Genomic DNA, 18,542 nt, shown 5'->3' on the forward strand with positions numbered 1-18,542 from the left:
TTCCTTCAGCCAAGCATGTCTACGTATGACTGCACCTGACATTGCTGACCTACATGAAGCTTCCAATGCATCATAACCACACTGCAAGAAATGGTTGATAACCTGTTGTGAATTATGTACCAGATCCTGAAGTGACTTACGGTCTAGGGGTTCAGGAGAAGACAGCTTTTTCTGCAATTCTTCCAACAAATACTCTTGGTACTGTATCATATGAAATTGACAATTTAAAGCCCTCATAGACAGAGTGGAAGTAGTATACACTTTTTTACCCCATCTCTCTAAAGCCCTGGACTCCCTTTCAGAGGGGAGTGGATTTTTAGTAGTGGCAGCTGCAACCCCTTTAGGACCCTGGAAAATAGTTTCTGGGTCAGCAGAGTGGGTTTGTAAAGGAAATGATGCGAGTCCGGGACCCCGTAGTACCCATCGGGTTTAACAGGAACCGGAGAAAGGGTGTCAGGGGTAGTGCTAGACTCAGAATACACATCATCAATGAAACTTAAAACTGGAGGAATAGCCAAAGGCCTACGATGAGGTAAATGAAGAAAAGTCTTTAATCTCTTCCTGGAATCGGAGAATTCCTGGCCCTGCCATTGGAAATGCTCTCTCATGGAGTGAAGGGTCTCCCCAAAGGACAGCTCTTCAGGAGGGGAGGCAGAGGGAATGGATTCCTCTGCATCAGAATCCTCATAGGCCGTGAAGGCCTCCTCCTGGTAATCTGATAGAGCAGAGCCATCAGAGGCCTCATCAGAGGACTGAGGATCAGCAGACTCAACCCTGGGCCTTTTGTCTAGAGGGGGTTGACAGCCCCTGTCCGGATGAGGCTGGGATCCCCTGATTAAGGAAATAAGATCCTCAGCCAAACTTAGTATCTGAGAACCTGTAGTGGCTCCCTGAGAAATAGTCTTGGGAGGCAGAGTTTTTTGTTGCTTAGCAGCTTTAGCCCTAGTGAATGCTTTAATGGACATGGATGCAGGGAGCCTGGCTGCTCCAAGTGCTGGGGTAGTCTTGTCTAAGGGAATGGTGTCGGTAGTTTCCTGAACTTTTCCGGAAAATTTCCGAGGGTAAAGCCATAACAGACTCCGAAGAAACCTCCGGGGCCGAGGCCGTCGGTTGTACCGTTTCCACGGTCGGAAGTACCAAGGACTCTGTATCAGCCGAGACAGAGACACTCGCGGTAGGCCTAGGCGTGGTTTCGGCCGAAACCACGGTCTGCGTGTGTCGGTCCTTGTACTTCCGTTTTTTGGTTAAATGAGAAGTCGGAGTCTCCGACGGCATTTTATAAGAGAAACTAGCCCCAAAAACTTCCTCTGCAAACTCCGACAGACGCCTAAGAATGCGTCGATTAAAGGAGGCACAGGCAGTACAGGCCGAGACGACGTGGTCTGGGCCTAGGCAAGGGAGGCAGTAGGAATGGAAATCCTTACGAGGTATTTGTTTCCCACAAGTCAAACAATTATTAACTTTAAGCGTTTGATCTGACATCGGCTGAGGCAAGAAAGAGTCCCCAACGGGGTACTTAGCTTTTTGAAGTCTTCGGTAGCTGAATTTACAGGAGCTGGCCGACCGGCACTTGCGAACTGCTTCTGCCACCACGCGGCAAGAAAGATGGAGGAAGATGGTGTCGGCTGACTCTTTTATACCCCAGGCGCTCTGACGTCGGGGAAAGGGCGACATCAGCCGACGCCGGACCCAGACTTTGGAATCCGGCCGACCGAAGGGCTGCCTGAGGCAGAACAACCCATATGTAAGGACTGCAGATGCATCCTTGAAGGACATCCACAACCCACACTGCTGAATCCTTTACAAATGCCTTCTACGGGCACCTTCAAGAATGCATGAATCATGCAATCCCAAATAAAACCGAGACCCATTCCCCCAAAGGCAGGCGCCCGGTCTGGTTGACCCCAGCCATAAACAAACTTTACAACAAGGAGGAGGAAGCTACTACATGACAGAGAAAAATCCCTAAAAGGGAAGGAATCTCTGATCAGTACTAGCAAAAAACTACGATCACTCATAAAATCATCCAAGGCCAACTTTGAGAGAAAAATCGCAAAAGACAATCACAAGGCCTTCTTTAGCTATGTTAGAAACCCGGGTGGAAACTCCCAGATATGCTCAGAGTTAGTCCAAAATGACACAAAATACACTGAACCCACTGACATTGCCAACATTCTGGCAGGCAGGTTCAGTGCAAATTTCTGAATACTCAGTGATTGCTACATTCCTGTCTCTCCACAGAGAGCGTACCCATTACTTTTATCTGCTAGAACTGCTTGTCTAAAGTTTTAGCTCTTTATTTATTGTTAAGGTATAATGAAAGGTGTGCTACTGCTAATACCTACATGAAAATGTTTATTTAGTCCTCCTTAATTGAATGATTGGGGTAGGGTAGGATTGTACCTATGCTATATTTCTAAATTAGAGACTGTTTTACTGACAGACTAAATGGCCTTACCATTACAAGTGTCTTAATTATCACAGTATGGTTATTCTTGTGTTTAAACAATACACTAATCATTTTATTAGCAGTTTTTGTTACTATTCTGTATGCTAAACTGTGGAAATTTCTACACTAATTTATATACTAGAGTTATTTTGTGTTTGTCTCGTTATATCATTAACACGCTCTCGCCCTACCTTCCTTCCCTCCTAGCCCACCATCCACTACTCTGCACTAAGGAACCTACCTGGCCATTAAGGATACTCTCAACAATTTCAAGCAGTGTCCAGTTGGATCCAGTTACTGTGCTGTCCCAATACCTTACTACGGCCTGTGCAGTATTTTACAAAGTACATCCTATGACATGACCCTTACTGATAATTACTCACAGCTGTATTTTGCAATTGTACTGAATTACCTTTGGCCCCTGAGTCAGGAATGCTAGCAGCCAGAGTCCTCTCCAAGTCCAGTATTGTATATCTCTTTCCTTCACTCACTGCTTTCCTTAGCCTTCCCTACCAGTTTTTCTGCCCTCTGTCACCTGTTGTTATACAACCACTGAACACCAGGTGGCAGTCTAACAAGGACTTTACCCTCACCCCCCTTCCATCTGTTTTAATTCGCCCTTGTACAATATTCTTTCCAGCTTCTCCTCCCTTACCCTCTTGCATAATCACTCCTATATTTCTCCATCACTGCCCCTACCCTCTACTCCTATCACTGTCTACCATTAGCAGACTAGTATGCAATTTTGTTTCCTCTCTCTATCCTTGGTTTACAACTATACCTGCTCCGCTTGAAGCCACTCACCTGCTTCATCTTCTCTGTCTGGGGTGCTCTGCTTACTGATTTGTCTCCTTCACTACTTGCTGTATCCCACTCCGTTTGCCCTACGGGCTCACTCCGCTCCCCTACCCTACTACCCCCCAATTCCCACCCACCCCCAGTGCTGTTACATTTATACTTAACAAACCACACCTACAAAACTTCCTATCACAACACCACAACTACATATAGTTATAAACTCCTCCCCTTATCTCTATACCTTATCAGCACTAACCTACCCTACTCTTCTATAGCTTCTCCTTCTTACTCCTCTGCTTAGCACACTCCCTCATCTCCTCTATCCATTCTCTGCAGCTATAGCCATTACTCTTACATCTATCACTATATTCTTCCTACCCCTCTACCTACTTATCCTTCTATACCATATCAATTAACCTATCCTACACTTCAACTATATTCTAAACCACCTTTGACTTTACATTAAACTTAATCTGCCATTCCAAATGGCATACTCACATAAACCTTCGCTTACATACTTTTTTCTGTCTTATTATTTATATTTCTAACCTCAACCTATACCCTCACTGCCTATGAGCATTATGTGCTGGCCCATAAAGTGTCCCATCTACAAACTCTCCCAACCTTACTTCCCAACTGCCTCTCTCATTGTAACATTACCTCTACCTCAGCTTATCTGCATCCTAAGTTCCATAGATGTACTCATGTTACTTACCTCCTCAATAGGTTAAGCTCACCCAAACTTAAAATCTTAAAAACTTATTTGATACTATCCAAAAACATTCTAACAGGTGGTGACATTCATCCTAATCCTGGCCCAACACCACTAAATGCCAATCTACAAAAAAATTACATAACAATGCTTCCTCCTCTTCTAGATTAGATAACTCCCTCAGAATAGCACATCTTAATATTCGTAGTATCAACAACAAAATTAGCCAACTGCACGCTCTCCTTCAAGCCCATGCATTCGACATTCTTTGTCTAACAGAAACTTGGCTAAAACCTATTACTCGTGACCAAGAAATAATCCCACCTGGATACAATATCCTTAGATGTGACCGCACTTCAAAAAAGGGCGGCGGCATAGCAATCTTGTTCAAATCTGAACTCCTTGTTTCTCCCTGTGATGTAGCACTACCCTCAAATACCAATGCTGAGACCCTTACTGTTCAACTCCAAATAAATAGCTCTAAATCAATCTATATAATCTGTTCATATATCCCTCCAGAAAATAATATTACCACCCTAGAAAACATACTTAGTAGACTATCCACCCACCTTCCTCAAGAAACAATAGTACTAGGAGATTTTAATATAGACTGGACCTTATGCAATTCTTTCAACCCTAAGACCCATATAAATCTATTTGGTTTCACTCAAACAATAAATACCACCACTAGAATCCATAAGCCTAGTACTAAAGAAACTACTCTTGACTGGATACTAATTAATAGTCACCCTGAAACTTACTTGACAGGATCTCTCCCAGATGACATTAGTGACCATATTCTAACTTACATAGTTAAGCAAAAGAAATCTAGCCCCAAAGACAACAATTTTATCACGTATCGATCTAAAAAACACTTCCAATCTGAGAATTTATCAATGAACTAAAAGCCTGCAATTGGTCATTACTAAAACTACTCAATCTGGATGAAGCTATCTCCTTCTTTAATTCTACATTCCTTCAAGTTCTAAATAGCCATGCTCCCATTCACTCCTCCAGAGTCAGGACCAAAATAGCTCCTTGGCTTACAAAACAAACCAAAGAAAAATGTTCCTACTGAACACAATTTGGGCAAAATGAAGAACCTCCAAATGCCCAGCAGATCACCTCTACTTTAAACAGTTAAGAAATGCAGTCAAAAAGATATAATCTTAGATAAAAAGAACTATTATTCCCATCTTCAACATTCAAACTCTAAAAATCCTCAAAAGTTTTGGTCTGGCATTAATAAACTTCTCAAACCAGGCCAGGCTAGAACTCCTTCTCCCAGCTCTATCCCCCATAACAACCCTCTGCAAATAGCAAATGCTTTTAACAACTACTTCACTGAAGCCATTCAAACCCTTACTAGAACACCATCACCCCCTACCCCCACTCCTACACAACATACCAACGATTCTCTGCCCCCCTTTCATTTACAACCAGTACCAACTACCTTTATCTACAAACTCCTACAAAAACTTAAACCCTGCACCCCTTCTGCTGACCGTCTCCCAGCAGAATACCTTCAAATTGCTGCTAAAGCCATCGCATACCCTGTTTCTATCCTTATAAACAGAACTCTCAGAAGGTTACATCCCTTCCTTATGGAAAATCTCCCATATAATCCCCTTACACAAAGGAGAGGTAAATCCACTGATATCTCCAACTACCGTCCAATTGCTTTACTCTCCCCTTTAGCTAAAATCATGAAAAAATGCATCCACCATCAACTACTTCAGCACCTTTCTCCACAATAACTTGCTTGCTAATTGCCAACACGGTTTTAGGCCCTTTCATAGCACTACATCTGCCCTGCTAACTTTTACTGACTGTATTAACAAGAATCGAAACAACTCTCTCTCATCTGCTCTATTTATCGATCTATCAAAAGCCTTTGACATGGTTAATCATAACCTACTCATCAATGCACTAAAAGCCCAATATCTTGACCAACAAGCAATCCTTTGGTTTAAATCCTATCTTGAAAACAGAAAACAAGCAGTACTCTGGGACAATAAACTATCCCCACCCCTCCCAGTGGACACTGGAGTACCCCAAGGCTCTATCCTAGGACCTCTTCTTTTTTCCATTTTCATTAATGATCTCCACACTGCTTTTCCTCAAACCTCCTGTATACAATATGCTGATGACTCTACGCTTATCTGTACTGCCAAGTCTTCCTCCTCCCTCCAGACCCTTACCCAAACTGTATTTAACAAAGTAGAAAAATGGTTTACCCAACGCTGCCTCCTCCTTAACCCCAAAAAAACAAAACTTTTACTTTTTACTCCCACCCAAAAATCCCCACATATCCACTTTACCATTACCTCTGACAATGGTACTTGTATTTCCCAACTCTACTGCTCGTCTCCTTGGCATAACTATTGACCATAACCTCAGCTTCGATGTCCATGTTAACAATACTATAAAAACCATCAATAAAAAACTAGGCTCCCTGTATAGAATAAAACCCTTCCTTACCCCACTAGCTAGGAAATCTATTGCCCAGACTCAGCTTACTTCTACCCTGTTCTATGCATCTGCCATTTATACAAATCTATCTAAGCTTAACCTTTCCAAACTGGAAACTAGCTACAATAATATTACTAGATTTGCCACTGGCTCCCCTTATGGAACCCACAACGGTCTCATCCTTCAGCAACTCGGTTAGAACTACAAAACCAACTTCAATACAATCAACTGCTGATTGCACAAAAAATTCTGCACCACCCCACCAACACCCCTATCCTATCTAATCTGATCTCCCCATACAAAAATCTTACAACACTACGCTCAGCTAATAAGTTACAGATTGCCAACAATATATCTAATAACAAAGCAGGAGGTTCACTCTTTTCCAATGTTGTTGGTAGAATCTGGAATAAGCTTCCAAGTACACTCACTACTCTCTCATCTACACAACTCTTTAAGAAACACCTGAAACATTACCTAAAAAGACAATGGCTTTGTCCCTGCTCAAAGCCCGATTGAAAAATACTCTTCACTTTTTCTCCCCCCACTCATCTCATGCTTTACAACAAATACCCCACCTTGAAAGTCATTGACTATCAACTACTAACCCCTTCTTACCTGCATTTTGTCCTTCCTGGTCTCTATTTTTCTTTTTCTTACTTATTGGTTTTTATTTTTTCTCTCAAATGAATGTTGATGCTTAATTACTATGTTTAACTGTTGCCCGATTGTATTTGTAACCCCTCTATTGAATTAAGACATGTTTATCTCCAAAATCTACTCTAATGTCTCTGTACAGTATTCAGAAAATTTACTTTCTTTACATATTATGCTGTATAATTTAAGATAGTCATTTTTTCTAAGTTTTTAATACCTTAATGTATTTGTGCATGGAGCTTTTCTCCCCAGGCCTCTGCTGAAAATGGATATGTATCCAGCTAGACTAGCCCGGTCAACAAATATAAAATAAAATAAATAAATAAAGGGTCTTAAACATATGTCATATGCTGCCCGACTGAAAAAACTCCAGCTCTATTCAGTCGCATACCGCCTACTCAGAGGTGATCTGTGCCTGACGTACAAGGCCATGTCCAATCCGGAATTAATGGACATGCTCCACCTCAGAAAATCCAAATCCATCAGAGCCACGAGAGCAAGAAACTTAAACCTCAACACAGAAATAAATAGGACGTGCTGGAGGGACCAATTCATAACCCAGAGGCTCCCTACACTCTGGAACAGAATCCCTGTCCATGTCAGGCAGAGCCCCTCGCTGACTCTTTTCAATAGAAATCCTGATGAGTGGATGGGAGATCGTAGGTTTACCCCGGGGGTCATCTCTGTGTCACTACTAGACAGAGGCACAGTAAACTAAACCCTAAATGGGCGTAGTATTCTCATCCTAAGGGGTGGTGAAAGCCACACACACTCTGGCTAGGCTAAATGCCCTAGGGCACATAGCCTAGTACAAACCTATGAACCTATTATACTACTATGTTTTTTTACCCAAAGGGGATGACGACATTTTTTGGCACTGAGCTTAAGGCCATGGTTCTGACACCAGTCGGTGGTCTCAGTGAGGCCTTTCTGTAGGATGTCAACATCACTTGGGAAGTTAATAATGACTCCCAACTTGCAATCGACTAGTCGGCAGTCTGACTTGGAGTCAGCAACTTTCACAGTAGGTTCTATCTGTGACCCAGTTTGCAACCCACCTAGTGATATAGGAGTTGATGCCTAGCTTAGTGAGTTTTTCTAGGATTCCTGAGTGGGGAATGATATCAAAGGCCTTGGCCAGATAAAGGTATGCTGTATGAACCACCTTCCCTTCATCCACATCTCTGGTGACTGACTCGAAGAAGTTGACCAAGTTGAGTTGAATTACCACATTGATGATAGTCCACTGAACACAGAAGGCATTATAAGAGATCTGGGAACACATGTTGACAGCAACCTCTCTTTTGACCACCACATTACCACTGTGGTCAGAAAGTCCTGCTATGTGGTACAATCTCATTACTAAGGATTTTGAATCCAGAAAGAAAGAGGTCATTGTCTCCCTCTAGTCTTCCCTCATTAGGCCAATCATCAAGTACAATACCCCTTTTGGCATATACATCACTAGACACCTGCAACAACTGGAGAGGCCACAAAAGTACCTCACAAAGATTATCCTAGGTCTTAAACACTTGTCCTATATGGACAGACTAAAAAAACTGCAAGTTTTCTCTCTCATATCGCCTACTTAGAGGCGACCTCTGTTTGACTTACAAAACCATGTCTGACGCAGCTCTGTTAGAAATGCTACATCTAAGGAAATCCCAATCCCTCCACACCACATGCTCCAGAGACCTCAACCTCATTACCACAATCAACAGAACGTGCTGGAGGGACAGGTTCATAGCCCAGACACTGCCCAAGCTATGGAATAGACTTCCCATACATGTCAAACAGAGCACCTCACTGGCCCTCAAGAAAAATCTTGAGAAGTTTACGGGAAATAGAAAATTCACCCTGGAGATCACTCCAGTGGCTCTACTAGATACAGGCACTGGGAGCTAAGGTCAGGTGGCACGATGCCAGAGTAATCATATGGGCTAGACTTGTAAAGGCTCCAGGGCCATTCGCCTAGTACACATCTATGAACCTGTTTATACTGCTATACTGTTATGTAAATATCTTATGCAATCATATATTATCTGCTACATTTTTATAACTGAATGTATAAACGAAAGCTCATGTAAATGTCTTATGTACAGTATATGTTAGCAATTGTTCTGGAGCTTTTCTCCCCGGGCCTCCGCTGAAAAATGACAGCTCTGTCCAGTCAGACCTCCCCGCTAGACAAATGTAAAATAAATAAATTATGGTTAGAGGGAGGAGCTCAAGAGCTGGATCAGAAGTCTTATGTATGCGGCTGAGTCGGATCAGAGGTGAAACCATTGGTGAGGAATAATGAAAAGGACAACATCAGATCAGAACATTTTCCTTTCCACCTGACATATTATGCAAGTTACAAAATTAACTAGTTATTAATGGTGCACTGAAAATTTAGTGAGGTATCCATGGCATGCACTTAGCCTACCATATGGAACGTCCTTAAAACGTGCACAGACTGACTTTCAATGTCTCAGAGTCCAACACAGGACAGCTTTAACAAACTGCTGAAGGAGCTGCTGGATTACCATACTTCAGCAGGATCACCTTATCTTATGCAAGACCTATCATTAAAACCAGCAACCTCAAACAGCACCACAATTTGAGTTAACATCAGACAGATACAGATTTGTAAAATTAACTTATATCACTCACCACTTATATACTGCAGAAATCTTTCCAACAAAGAAAGCTCTAGAACAGCCAAAGCCAATTCCAAACCCAGGACATCACTGGCTATAAAATGCAAATGACTGACATTGCCAGAAATCATTAGTCAAATTACATTTAACAGTAAACCATGTACAATTCAACTAAAACTTGCCTCCAACCTCCCGCTTCATCACTTTCAAAATAAACTATCCTCAAGGAACTTATCCCAAATATTGCCCAACAACAAATACTACTGCACTGGGCAAAAATGTGACAGTTCAACATTCAGTACAGCCCAACAGGTAGATAACTTTAACCCTTCCAAAGGTGACCCAGAAAAGAAAGTTTTCTCAACAAGTCCACCAAGTTAAGCTTCAGATGGTGGTGGAAGGCATAGTCTGACAAGAGGTGGGAGTCGATCTGAACACAGAAGCATAACAGACATGAAACTACAATAAATGGGGGAAAGTATTTGATGAGCATAACCACAACGTACAGCCAAAACAGCACAAGCCAAATCAGTAAAGTTCTTATCACATGGTAATGCAAAGCCTAAAACTACAAGGAAAAGAAAAGTGGGTACCAACTACCAGTACAAACTGCCAATTAGGTAGTCAAACTAGAACAAAACTTCCTATTACAGGATACCGCCTAATGGATTCACAATATATAAATGAATGAATGAGCGAATGAATAAATAATAAAAACACAGTAATCTCAACCTTTAGACCAAGTGTGTCCAACCCGCGGCCCGCGGGCCGCATGAGGCCCTCAGAGCTCTTCCATGCGGCCCGCGACCCGTTAAGTACCCGTTAAGTACAAATTAAACTTTTTTTCCGTGTGTTTTCACGTCCGCGTCCTTTAGTTTTTATGCGCATGCGCCACATTACTTGTTTCCCTTTTTTTTTATGCCAGCGTCTTTCAGCTGGTGTGCGCATGCGCCAAAGCACAGTCATGTTGTTTTTTTACGTCACTAGATACATTCGTTTTAAACAAGTGAAGGAAGAGGATTGTGATCGCGCCGAAGAAAGAACTGAGAGCGAGGGGAATTGTACATACACTGACTACACTACACATCTCCTGCAGTAACAGGTAAGTCGTTATAAACCCTGTCAGAAAAATAATCCATCTGAATAAAGACAGCTGAGGTCTGCATTATATGCACTCAATTTTCAGTAATGTGCTGGACTTATAATCAGAGAAAAAAAAGGGAAGTACCTTTTTATTTCATGTCTGTGCTTAAATTGCCTACTAATCTAGCTATTTAGTACTATTTTTTTATTTCCCCGATAATATTTCTAAATTATATTTTCAGCTTTAAGTAAATCTGCATTTGTTTTCTGCCATGAGTAGTCTGTTTAGCCTGGTGTAGTGGCCAAATTGGATTTAAGCAGTGATTTGATTTAAGTGAAAGTAGAACTAATTACAGTAGGTGCAACATAGCTTAGTACACTTTGGTTTCAGATTTCACTTGTTTTTCATTGTTTCATTTTGTTTTCTTGGTTATACTGCACTGAGCTCAGCATAGCATTGACTTTCTGAAAAGGTTGCTGAGGTCTGCATCATGTACACTCACTGTTTGAGTAACTGCTGAATTTTAAAATCAGGGGAAAAACGGAAAGTATTTTTTTCTTGTGCATCTGCACTTAAGTTGAATAATGATCAGATTTTATTTACGTTTCATTGCCTCTTTTGTTTTCTTGGTTAATACCTGCTGTGCAGAGCTGTGCTGAGCACAACACAGTGGTAGCTATATTTACACAGTGGGTAGAGTGCAAGTAGAATCTCACCTCTTGTAGTACTGAGAAGGCACATTTTTCTAATCTAACTCCTGTGAGTTATCTACTGCTGCTTTATCTAACCACCTTCCACTGAGCTGCACTGTCGTGTAGAACTATACTGATGTGAGCTGTCTTCAGCTGACAGATTTCCACATTCCTCTTACCTACACACTGCCCTGCATTTCTCCTGTGCAATAAACTTCTTCTCAGTATTACTCCCATCTGCCCTTCACAATTTCCTCGTTAACATTCATCACAAGACAACACTCATCACCATGGGGACACGGCAGACTGATCTTTCTACTGCTAGCCTTATAACACATGGTAACCAAAGGCAGTGAAAGAACTTCCTCATACTCACTGAAAACAATCTCCTACTTAACTCAAAGTACTATATCTGTGAGAGGAGTAAATATCTGATGAAACTGGTGGCATCCTTCTCTTAACCAGTAGCGGACAGCGAGCTTAATACTGTCTCTTACCCACCCACATAATATAAACACAGAATTGTCTTATGCTAATGTAGTTAAAAAAGGTCTACCTATGCCTCCTAGAACTCCTAAATCTAAGCATCAGATTAAACACTCCGCTCTACCTCCTGCATGTGGCCCAGCATCAACATGTCTAAATCATTATGAAACAGATTCTGACACTACAGTAAACATAGCCACAAAAGGCGTCAGGCAATAAGCATGCAGGACCCCTTAAGGCTGCAGGCCCAACCTTGCACATCTGGCAGTTTCCTGGTCAGAGATGCTCCACTTAGTAGGGTGAGCAAGAACATCATTGCTCTCAGGGGCCAGGATCCACAATGTCACTAAGGTGCTAGGTTCCCTTCAGCTTAGGTAAACATATGACTGATCCAGATTATTGCACATATAGAAGTGCATGAGCTGAGATGCACCTCCTTGGATCATATGAAGAGGGACATGATGGAGGTCAGATTATGCATCTGAAATGGGTGTGAAACCAGTACTGAGTAGAATCTTACCATCTCTATGAATGATATATACCTCAACACAAACAAAAGACAAACTGACTTTAATTTTGACTCAGCTACTGATGTCATTCTAATCTAATGGTTAGAATAGTATTAGTCTGTATATACACCTGGGGGGGGGTTTTTTTTTTTTTTTGCTGTTCAGTTTACGTGAGAGACCTTTTTTTTTTTTTTTTTTTTTTTTTTTTGGTCCTCACTTGCCGCTTGCAATGATATGCAATGATATATTTTACATGCGGCCCCCAGACTATTTCTGTTGACTCAATGCGGCCCTTGCAACTAAAAAGGTTGGACACCCCTGCTTTAGACCCATGATCACTACATTGCATCTATTTGCAAGAGCAAGGACAATCACACATTAAAGTTACAATAATAACATTAACATTTTTCCAAGTATTATACACACAAATACATGGAACTGATTCTGCATACCTGCTTAAAACTGTGCTTGTACTCTTTGCAGGCTGTTTCTACTGTAAACTTTGTACTGAATATGTTGCAGAGTTTTGCACCATACCCATTCCGACCACCTGGAAATACAACCACAGACTGTCAACTTTATTAAAAAACAATTCTATACTAATACATGTACTTGATTTCTGCTGCATAAAATATAATTACACCTACTATTCAGAAAAAAAGAGAAAAAAAATCAACACATTCATGGCTAAAACTTCTACCACAACCTATAAACACACACAAAACAGCTTTCAATATCTGTAAAATGTACACACCTCAAATCTTACTACATACTAAGAAAATGCAGATCATATTCAAAAGTGATAACGTACTCTAAAGCAACTATTCCACAAGCTTAATGTATATGTGCTACAATTTAAGATTGCTACAATATTATTTTTTCTAACAAGACATACTAACAGGTCACAATTACACTTTAAACGTCAGAATTTTAAAACAGAATGGCATTCATCTGGCATACAAAACAAAGCATGCAATCATCTTACTGTATACACTTTTTTTACACATGTACATAGTGCAAGAGCACATACTGCATGTATATATACATACATATATATATATATATATATATATATATATATATATATATATATATATATATATATATATATAAATCCTGATGCTGCAAGAGTCCCAACACTTCAAAATGTGCTATTCTGACAGATAAAGAATAGTTGCGCAAAAATCTTACCATAACCATAGATGTCCTTCTCTTCCATGTTGCAGTATTCATAATCTTTGGGTTAGCCTCCACATAGCGACACAAACGTCCGACCAGTATACAAAAGCTTTAGTCACTGCAAGATATGTGGGACGTCTGATGTTAGCCATAGGGTGTGTAGGCCATAAAAGTGATGTCTGCAGATATCTTCCTTAGAACCGAATGCCACAGTTGGATCCCAGTACCAGGATAGCTGCACAAGTCTTGAATCATCCAGCAACCCCCACCCCTTTTTTAGGGGGTAGGAGGATGGGATAGAATACTGCAACATGGAAGAGAAGGACATCTATGGTTATTGTAAGATTTTACACAACTATTCTATGTTCTTCTGTTTTCATGTTGCAGTATTCATAATCTTTGGGCGAGTGCCATAGCTCAAAAGGAAGAAGAGGGTGGTTTGAAACTACTTTCCAAAAATCCATGTAGGATTGCACTAGCAAAACCTGCTCTAGACCTGGAGATGTGGTCCAGTGTGTAGTGTTTGGTGATGGTATGGACAGATGACCAGGTAGCTGGCCCCTAGAATAGAGGCAGTATCCAGACCCTTGAAAAAATGTTCCAGAGGAGGCCATGGCCCTAGTGGAATGGGCTTTTATGTACAGTCCAGTTGTTTGTCATGAAAGGTATAACAAAAGGAAATGGCTTTAGAAATCCAGGTAGAAACAGTCTACTTTGTCACAGCTTTTCCCAGAACCCTGAGGTGAAAGGGGGCAAACAGTTGCTCTAATCTCCTAACGGATTTGATCTCGTCTAGGTAGAATCTTAGTTGTCTGTGAACATCAAGGGAGTGTAAGACTATCTCACTCTCGGGTTATGAAAAAAAGGTGGGGAGGTGGATACGTTGCTTCAAGGACAACTCATTGACTACCTTAAGCATAAATGACGGGTTAAGTCCATACGGTTACCCTGTCCTTCTGAAAGATTAAAAAGGGTGGGGTGACCATGAGGACCTGTAGCGGATAGCCTCTTGGCAGATGTCAGGGCCACTGAAAGCACAGTTTTCTAAGTGCAGTACTTTAGAGAAGATGTAGCTGCTGGCTCAAATGGGGCAACAGTGAGCTTCTCCAACACAAAATTCAGGTCCCAGGGCAGTGGAAAGTAGAGTTGTGTACACTTACCATAAATGTACATGTTGAGTGTATTCACTGTTGCAGCCATTACATTTGGGTAATCCTGCTGGCAGGTTGCCCTCAGTCGGCCTGAATTCCAAAGTCCTGGGTCCTGCGTCGGCTGCTGTCGCCCCTTCCCTGATGTCAGGTCGTCAGGGGAATAAAAGTTTTCCTTTTCTTTGTGTTTTTTGTGAACTCCGGTAGTCGGATGGCTATCCGATGACATTTCTGGATAATTAAACCAGCATCCAAAATAGTTTAAAGCAAAATCATACAGACGCTTAATAGTGCGTTGGTTAAATCTAGCACAAAACCGACAACCAGCAACGTTGTGATCAGGGCCTAGGCAAGGAATAAGGTAAGAATGAAAGTCCTTATGAGGCATTTGCTTTCCACAACAAATTCAATTATTAACTTTTTCTGACAACGGTCTGGAGCAAGAAAAAAAGTTCCCCCAACGGGGTACTTAGCTTTATTGAAGACTTTGGATCTGAAACTCTAACACAAAAATCTGAGGAGTCGACTGACCGGCACTTGCGAACTGCTTCTGCTTCGGGCACCGCGCGGCAAGAAAGACTGGAGAAAATGGCGTCGGCCGCATCTTTTATACCCCTGACGACCTGATGTCAGGGAAGGGTGACAGCAGCCGACGCAGGACCCAGGACTTTGGAATTCAGGCCGACTTGAGGGCAACCTGCCAGCAGGATTACCCAAATGTAATGACTGCAACAGTGAAACACGAAGAACATCTGGCCTCCTGGGGGGGGTGCCTGAGGTGTAGAAATCCTTTCAGGGATAAGTTCACTTGAAGTCTAGAAGCAAGTGGAGAGTCAAGAGGCAGAGTGAGAAATAGCAGCAAGGTGGGCATTAACAGAGGAATATGCCAACCCTACCTGCAACAACTCACACAGACAAGACAGCACCAAGGGGACTCTCCCTGAAATGGGTCTAGCTGTCTTTTAGACACCAAATGGGAGACCCTTTTCCATTTGGACAGATAGAGTCTCCTAGTACTGGGTTTCCTGGCCTCCTGCAGGACATTCAGCACGTCCTCAGAGTAAAGGTGTCTGAAAGGGATCAAAACTCTTACCACCCACAGGGCCAGGTTCAGAGATTGCAGGTGGGGATGATTAGGGGATCCCTTGTCCTGTGTGAGTAGGTCCACTCTGTGAGGTAACTTGTGATGACTGCCCCTGGCTAAATGCAGGACGAGGGGGAACCAATGCTGTCGTGGCCAAAAGGGAAGTCACCAGCAAGATTTTTGGTTTGTCCTACTGAATTTTAATTAGGACTTTCTGCGAGAGTGGGAAGGGGGGAAATGCATACAGAAACGCCTCTTTTCATGAGCTGAACAGGGCATCTGTTGCCCTAGCTAGCGGGCTGGTTGCCCTTGTACAAAACTGTGGAAGCTGCCTGTTCAGAGGGGAGGCAAAAGTACAGTTTTGTACCTACCATAAATGTAGATGTTAGAGTGCTAATACAGCTGCAGTCATTACAGATGGGTTCTCCTGCCGTCAGGCGGGTCCTCGGTCGGCCGAATTCCAAAGTCTTGGTCCGGCGTCTGTTGTTGTCGCCTTCCTCCCTGACGTCAGCGTGACAGGGGTATATAAGACATGACCGACGCCATTTTCTTCGGTCTTTCTTGCCCCAGATGTCAGGTGCCCCCAGAAGGAAGGCAATACATAATTTATATATCTATGTATAGTCGTGCAATGCAATGTAATCAAAATTCAGTAGTTGCAAGCAAATACACCATAGAAGGATAACCCAAACAGGTTGTTTGTGAAGGAGTTAGCCACTAGGCCTGTACCAAGAGGGGAAGGAGGGAGGGAAACCTGGACTGCAGCTGTATTAGCACTCGAACATCTACATTTATGGTAGGTACAAAACTGTACTATGTTCATCGTGCATACAGCTGCAGTCATTACAGATGGGTAGAATCCCAAAGCTACGCACAGGGTGGTAGGCACTAGGTGGAATTAGGAGGAGCTAGAATGCCCTGCAACACAGCAGTGGCAAAGCCTGCTCTTGTTTTGGAGTATATAAAGGTAGGTGGTAGTGTTTAGTGAAGGTATGCACCGAACTCCAAGTGGCTGCCTCCAAAATATCTTTGGAAGGAACTCCTCTGAGGACGGCTGTAGAGGTAGCTGTGGCCCTTGTGGAGTGGGATCGGATGCCTGTAGGCACAGATTTACCATGAAAGGAGTAACAAAAACGTATGCAGTGGCCTATCCATTTTGAAATTGTCTGTTTGGAAATTGGCTTCCCTTGAGCTCCTATAGCATAGGACTCAAAGAGTTGTTCTGATTTCCTGAACGGTTTTGTTCTGTCCAAATAGTAACGCAGCTGTCTATGGATGTCTAAGGAATGAAGCAGCCTTTCCCCTTTGTTTTGAGGATTGGGGTAAAAGGTAGGTAAGTGTATGGCCTGATTTAAAGCTACCCTGGATACTACCTTAGGCATAAAGGACGGGTTGGTTTGTAGGGAAACCCTGTCCTGATGGAAGATGAGAAAGGGCTGCACAGCCATGAGGGATTGTAATTCCGAGACCCTACGAGCTGAGGTAATAGCCAGAAGGAAAGCTGTTTTCCAGGACAAATATTGCAAATCTGTTGAGGCAGCTGGTTCAAAGGGAGGCAATGTTAATTTTTCCAGTATGTAATTAAGATCCCAGGCTGGGATTGGTTGTTTCCTTGGAGGTCTTATATTCTTAGCCCCTCTGAGGAACTGTCTTAAGAGTGGGTGAGAGAATAAGGGTGGATCAGTGTTGTATTCTGCAGAAATGGCTGAGGCATGGATTTTAATGGAGGAGAATGACAGTCCACTGTTCAGCAGTTCAGTTAGGTATTGTAATATCTGAGGCAAATTCAGTTTTCTAGGATCCTGATCCTTTTTCTCATTCCAAGCGCAAAACCGTTTCCATTTTGCGGAGTACGCTTTTCTAGTAGATGGCCTTCTGGCTTCCGAAATGACATCCTGTACCTCCTTGGAGAGAAGGGTCTGTTGTGGTGTTAAGGAATTTTCCATGCAGCCAGATTGAGTGTTTTCAGCTGACTGTGAAGAGTTTTGTAGCTGTGCTGAGTCAGAAGAAGAGGCATTAGAGGTAGGGTCCAGGGAGGAGAATGTGTTAGGCTCCTCAGGAGTGGATACCAGTGTTGTCTTGGCCAGTCTGGAGCAATCAGTATCATCTTTGGTCTGTCTGCTCTTGTTTTCAAAAGCACCTTGGTCAGTAGTGAAAGAGGTGCAAAGGCGTAAACTGTCTGTGCTGCCCAACTGAAAGAAAGGGCGTCCACTCTCCAGGCCTTTGGATGAAATGTCCTTGAGCAGAACTTTGTCAATTGGTGATTTTTGTGGGAGGCAAAGAGATCTATGTCTGGCCTTCCCCAGGCTTGGATTATCTTTGTAAACACTTGAGGATGCAACTTCCATTCGTGAGGGTCTGTCATATTTCTGCTTAGATTGTCTGCCAGTGTGTTTTCCATACCTGGCACGCACAGTGCTTGAAGCTCGATTTGCCATTCCAGAGCCCTGTTCCAAAGTGACATGGCCAGCCTGCACAGGGAATATGAATGTGTGCCTCCCTGTTTGTTTATGTACCACATTACTGTGGTGTTGTCTGTTCTTATTAATAATTGCCCTGGATGCAGGAGGTACTTGAAAGCTGTAATTGCATTTATCACTGCTACCATTTCCTTTTGATTGATGTGAAGG

At 42.4% G+C, this 18,542-nt stretch overlaps 1 protein-coding gene across 1 annotated transcript in view; it reads right to left on the reverse strand.

Annotated features, from left to right (window-relative positions):
* TOP2B (DNA topoisomerase II beta) overlaps window positions 1–18,542 on the reverse strand; it is a gene marked incomplete in the record, with an annotated part of 2,991,925 nt that overhangs the window by 2,432,476 nt on the left and 540,907 nt on the right. The window contains 1 exon segment of the mRNA XM_044066877.1: window positions 12,954–13,051. Coding sequence (XP_043922812.1) covers window positions 12,954–13,051 — 98 coding nt within the window.

Source organism: Protopterus annectens, chromosome 3.part1, assembly GCF_019279795.1.
Source record: "Protopterus annectens isolate FY-2018-M chromosome 3.part1, PAN1.0, whole genome shotgun sequence".
NCBI lineage: Eukaryota > Metazoa > Chordata > Ceratodontiformes > Protopteridae > Protopterus > Protopterus annectens.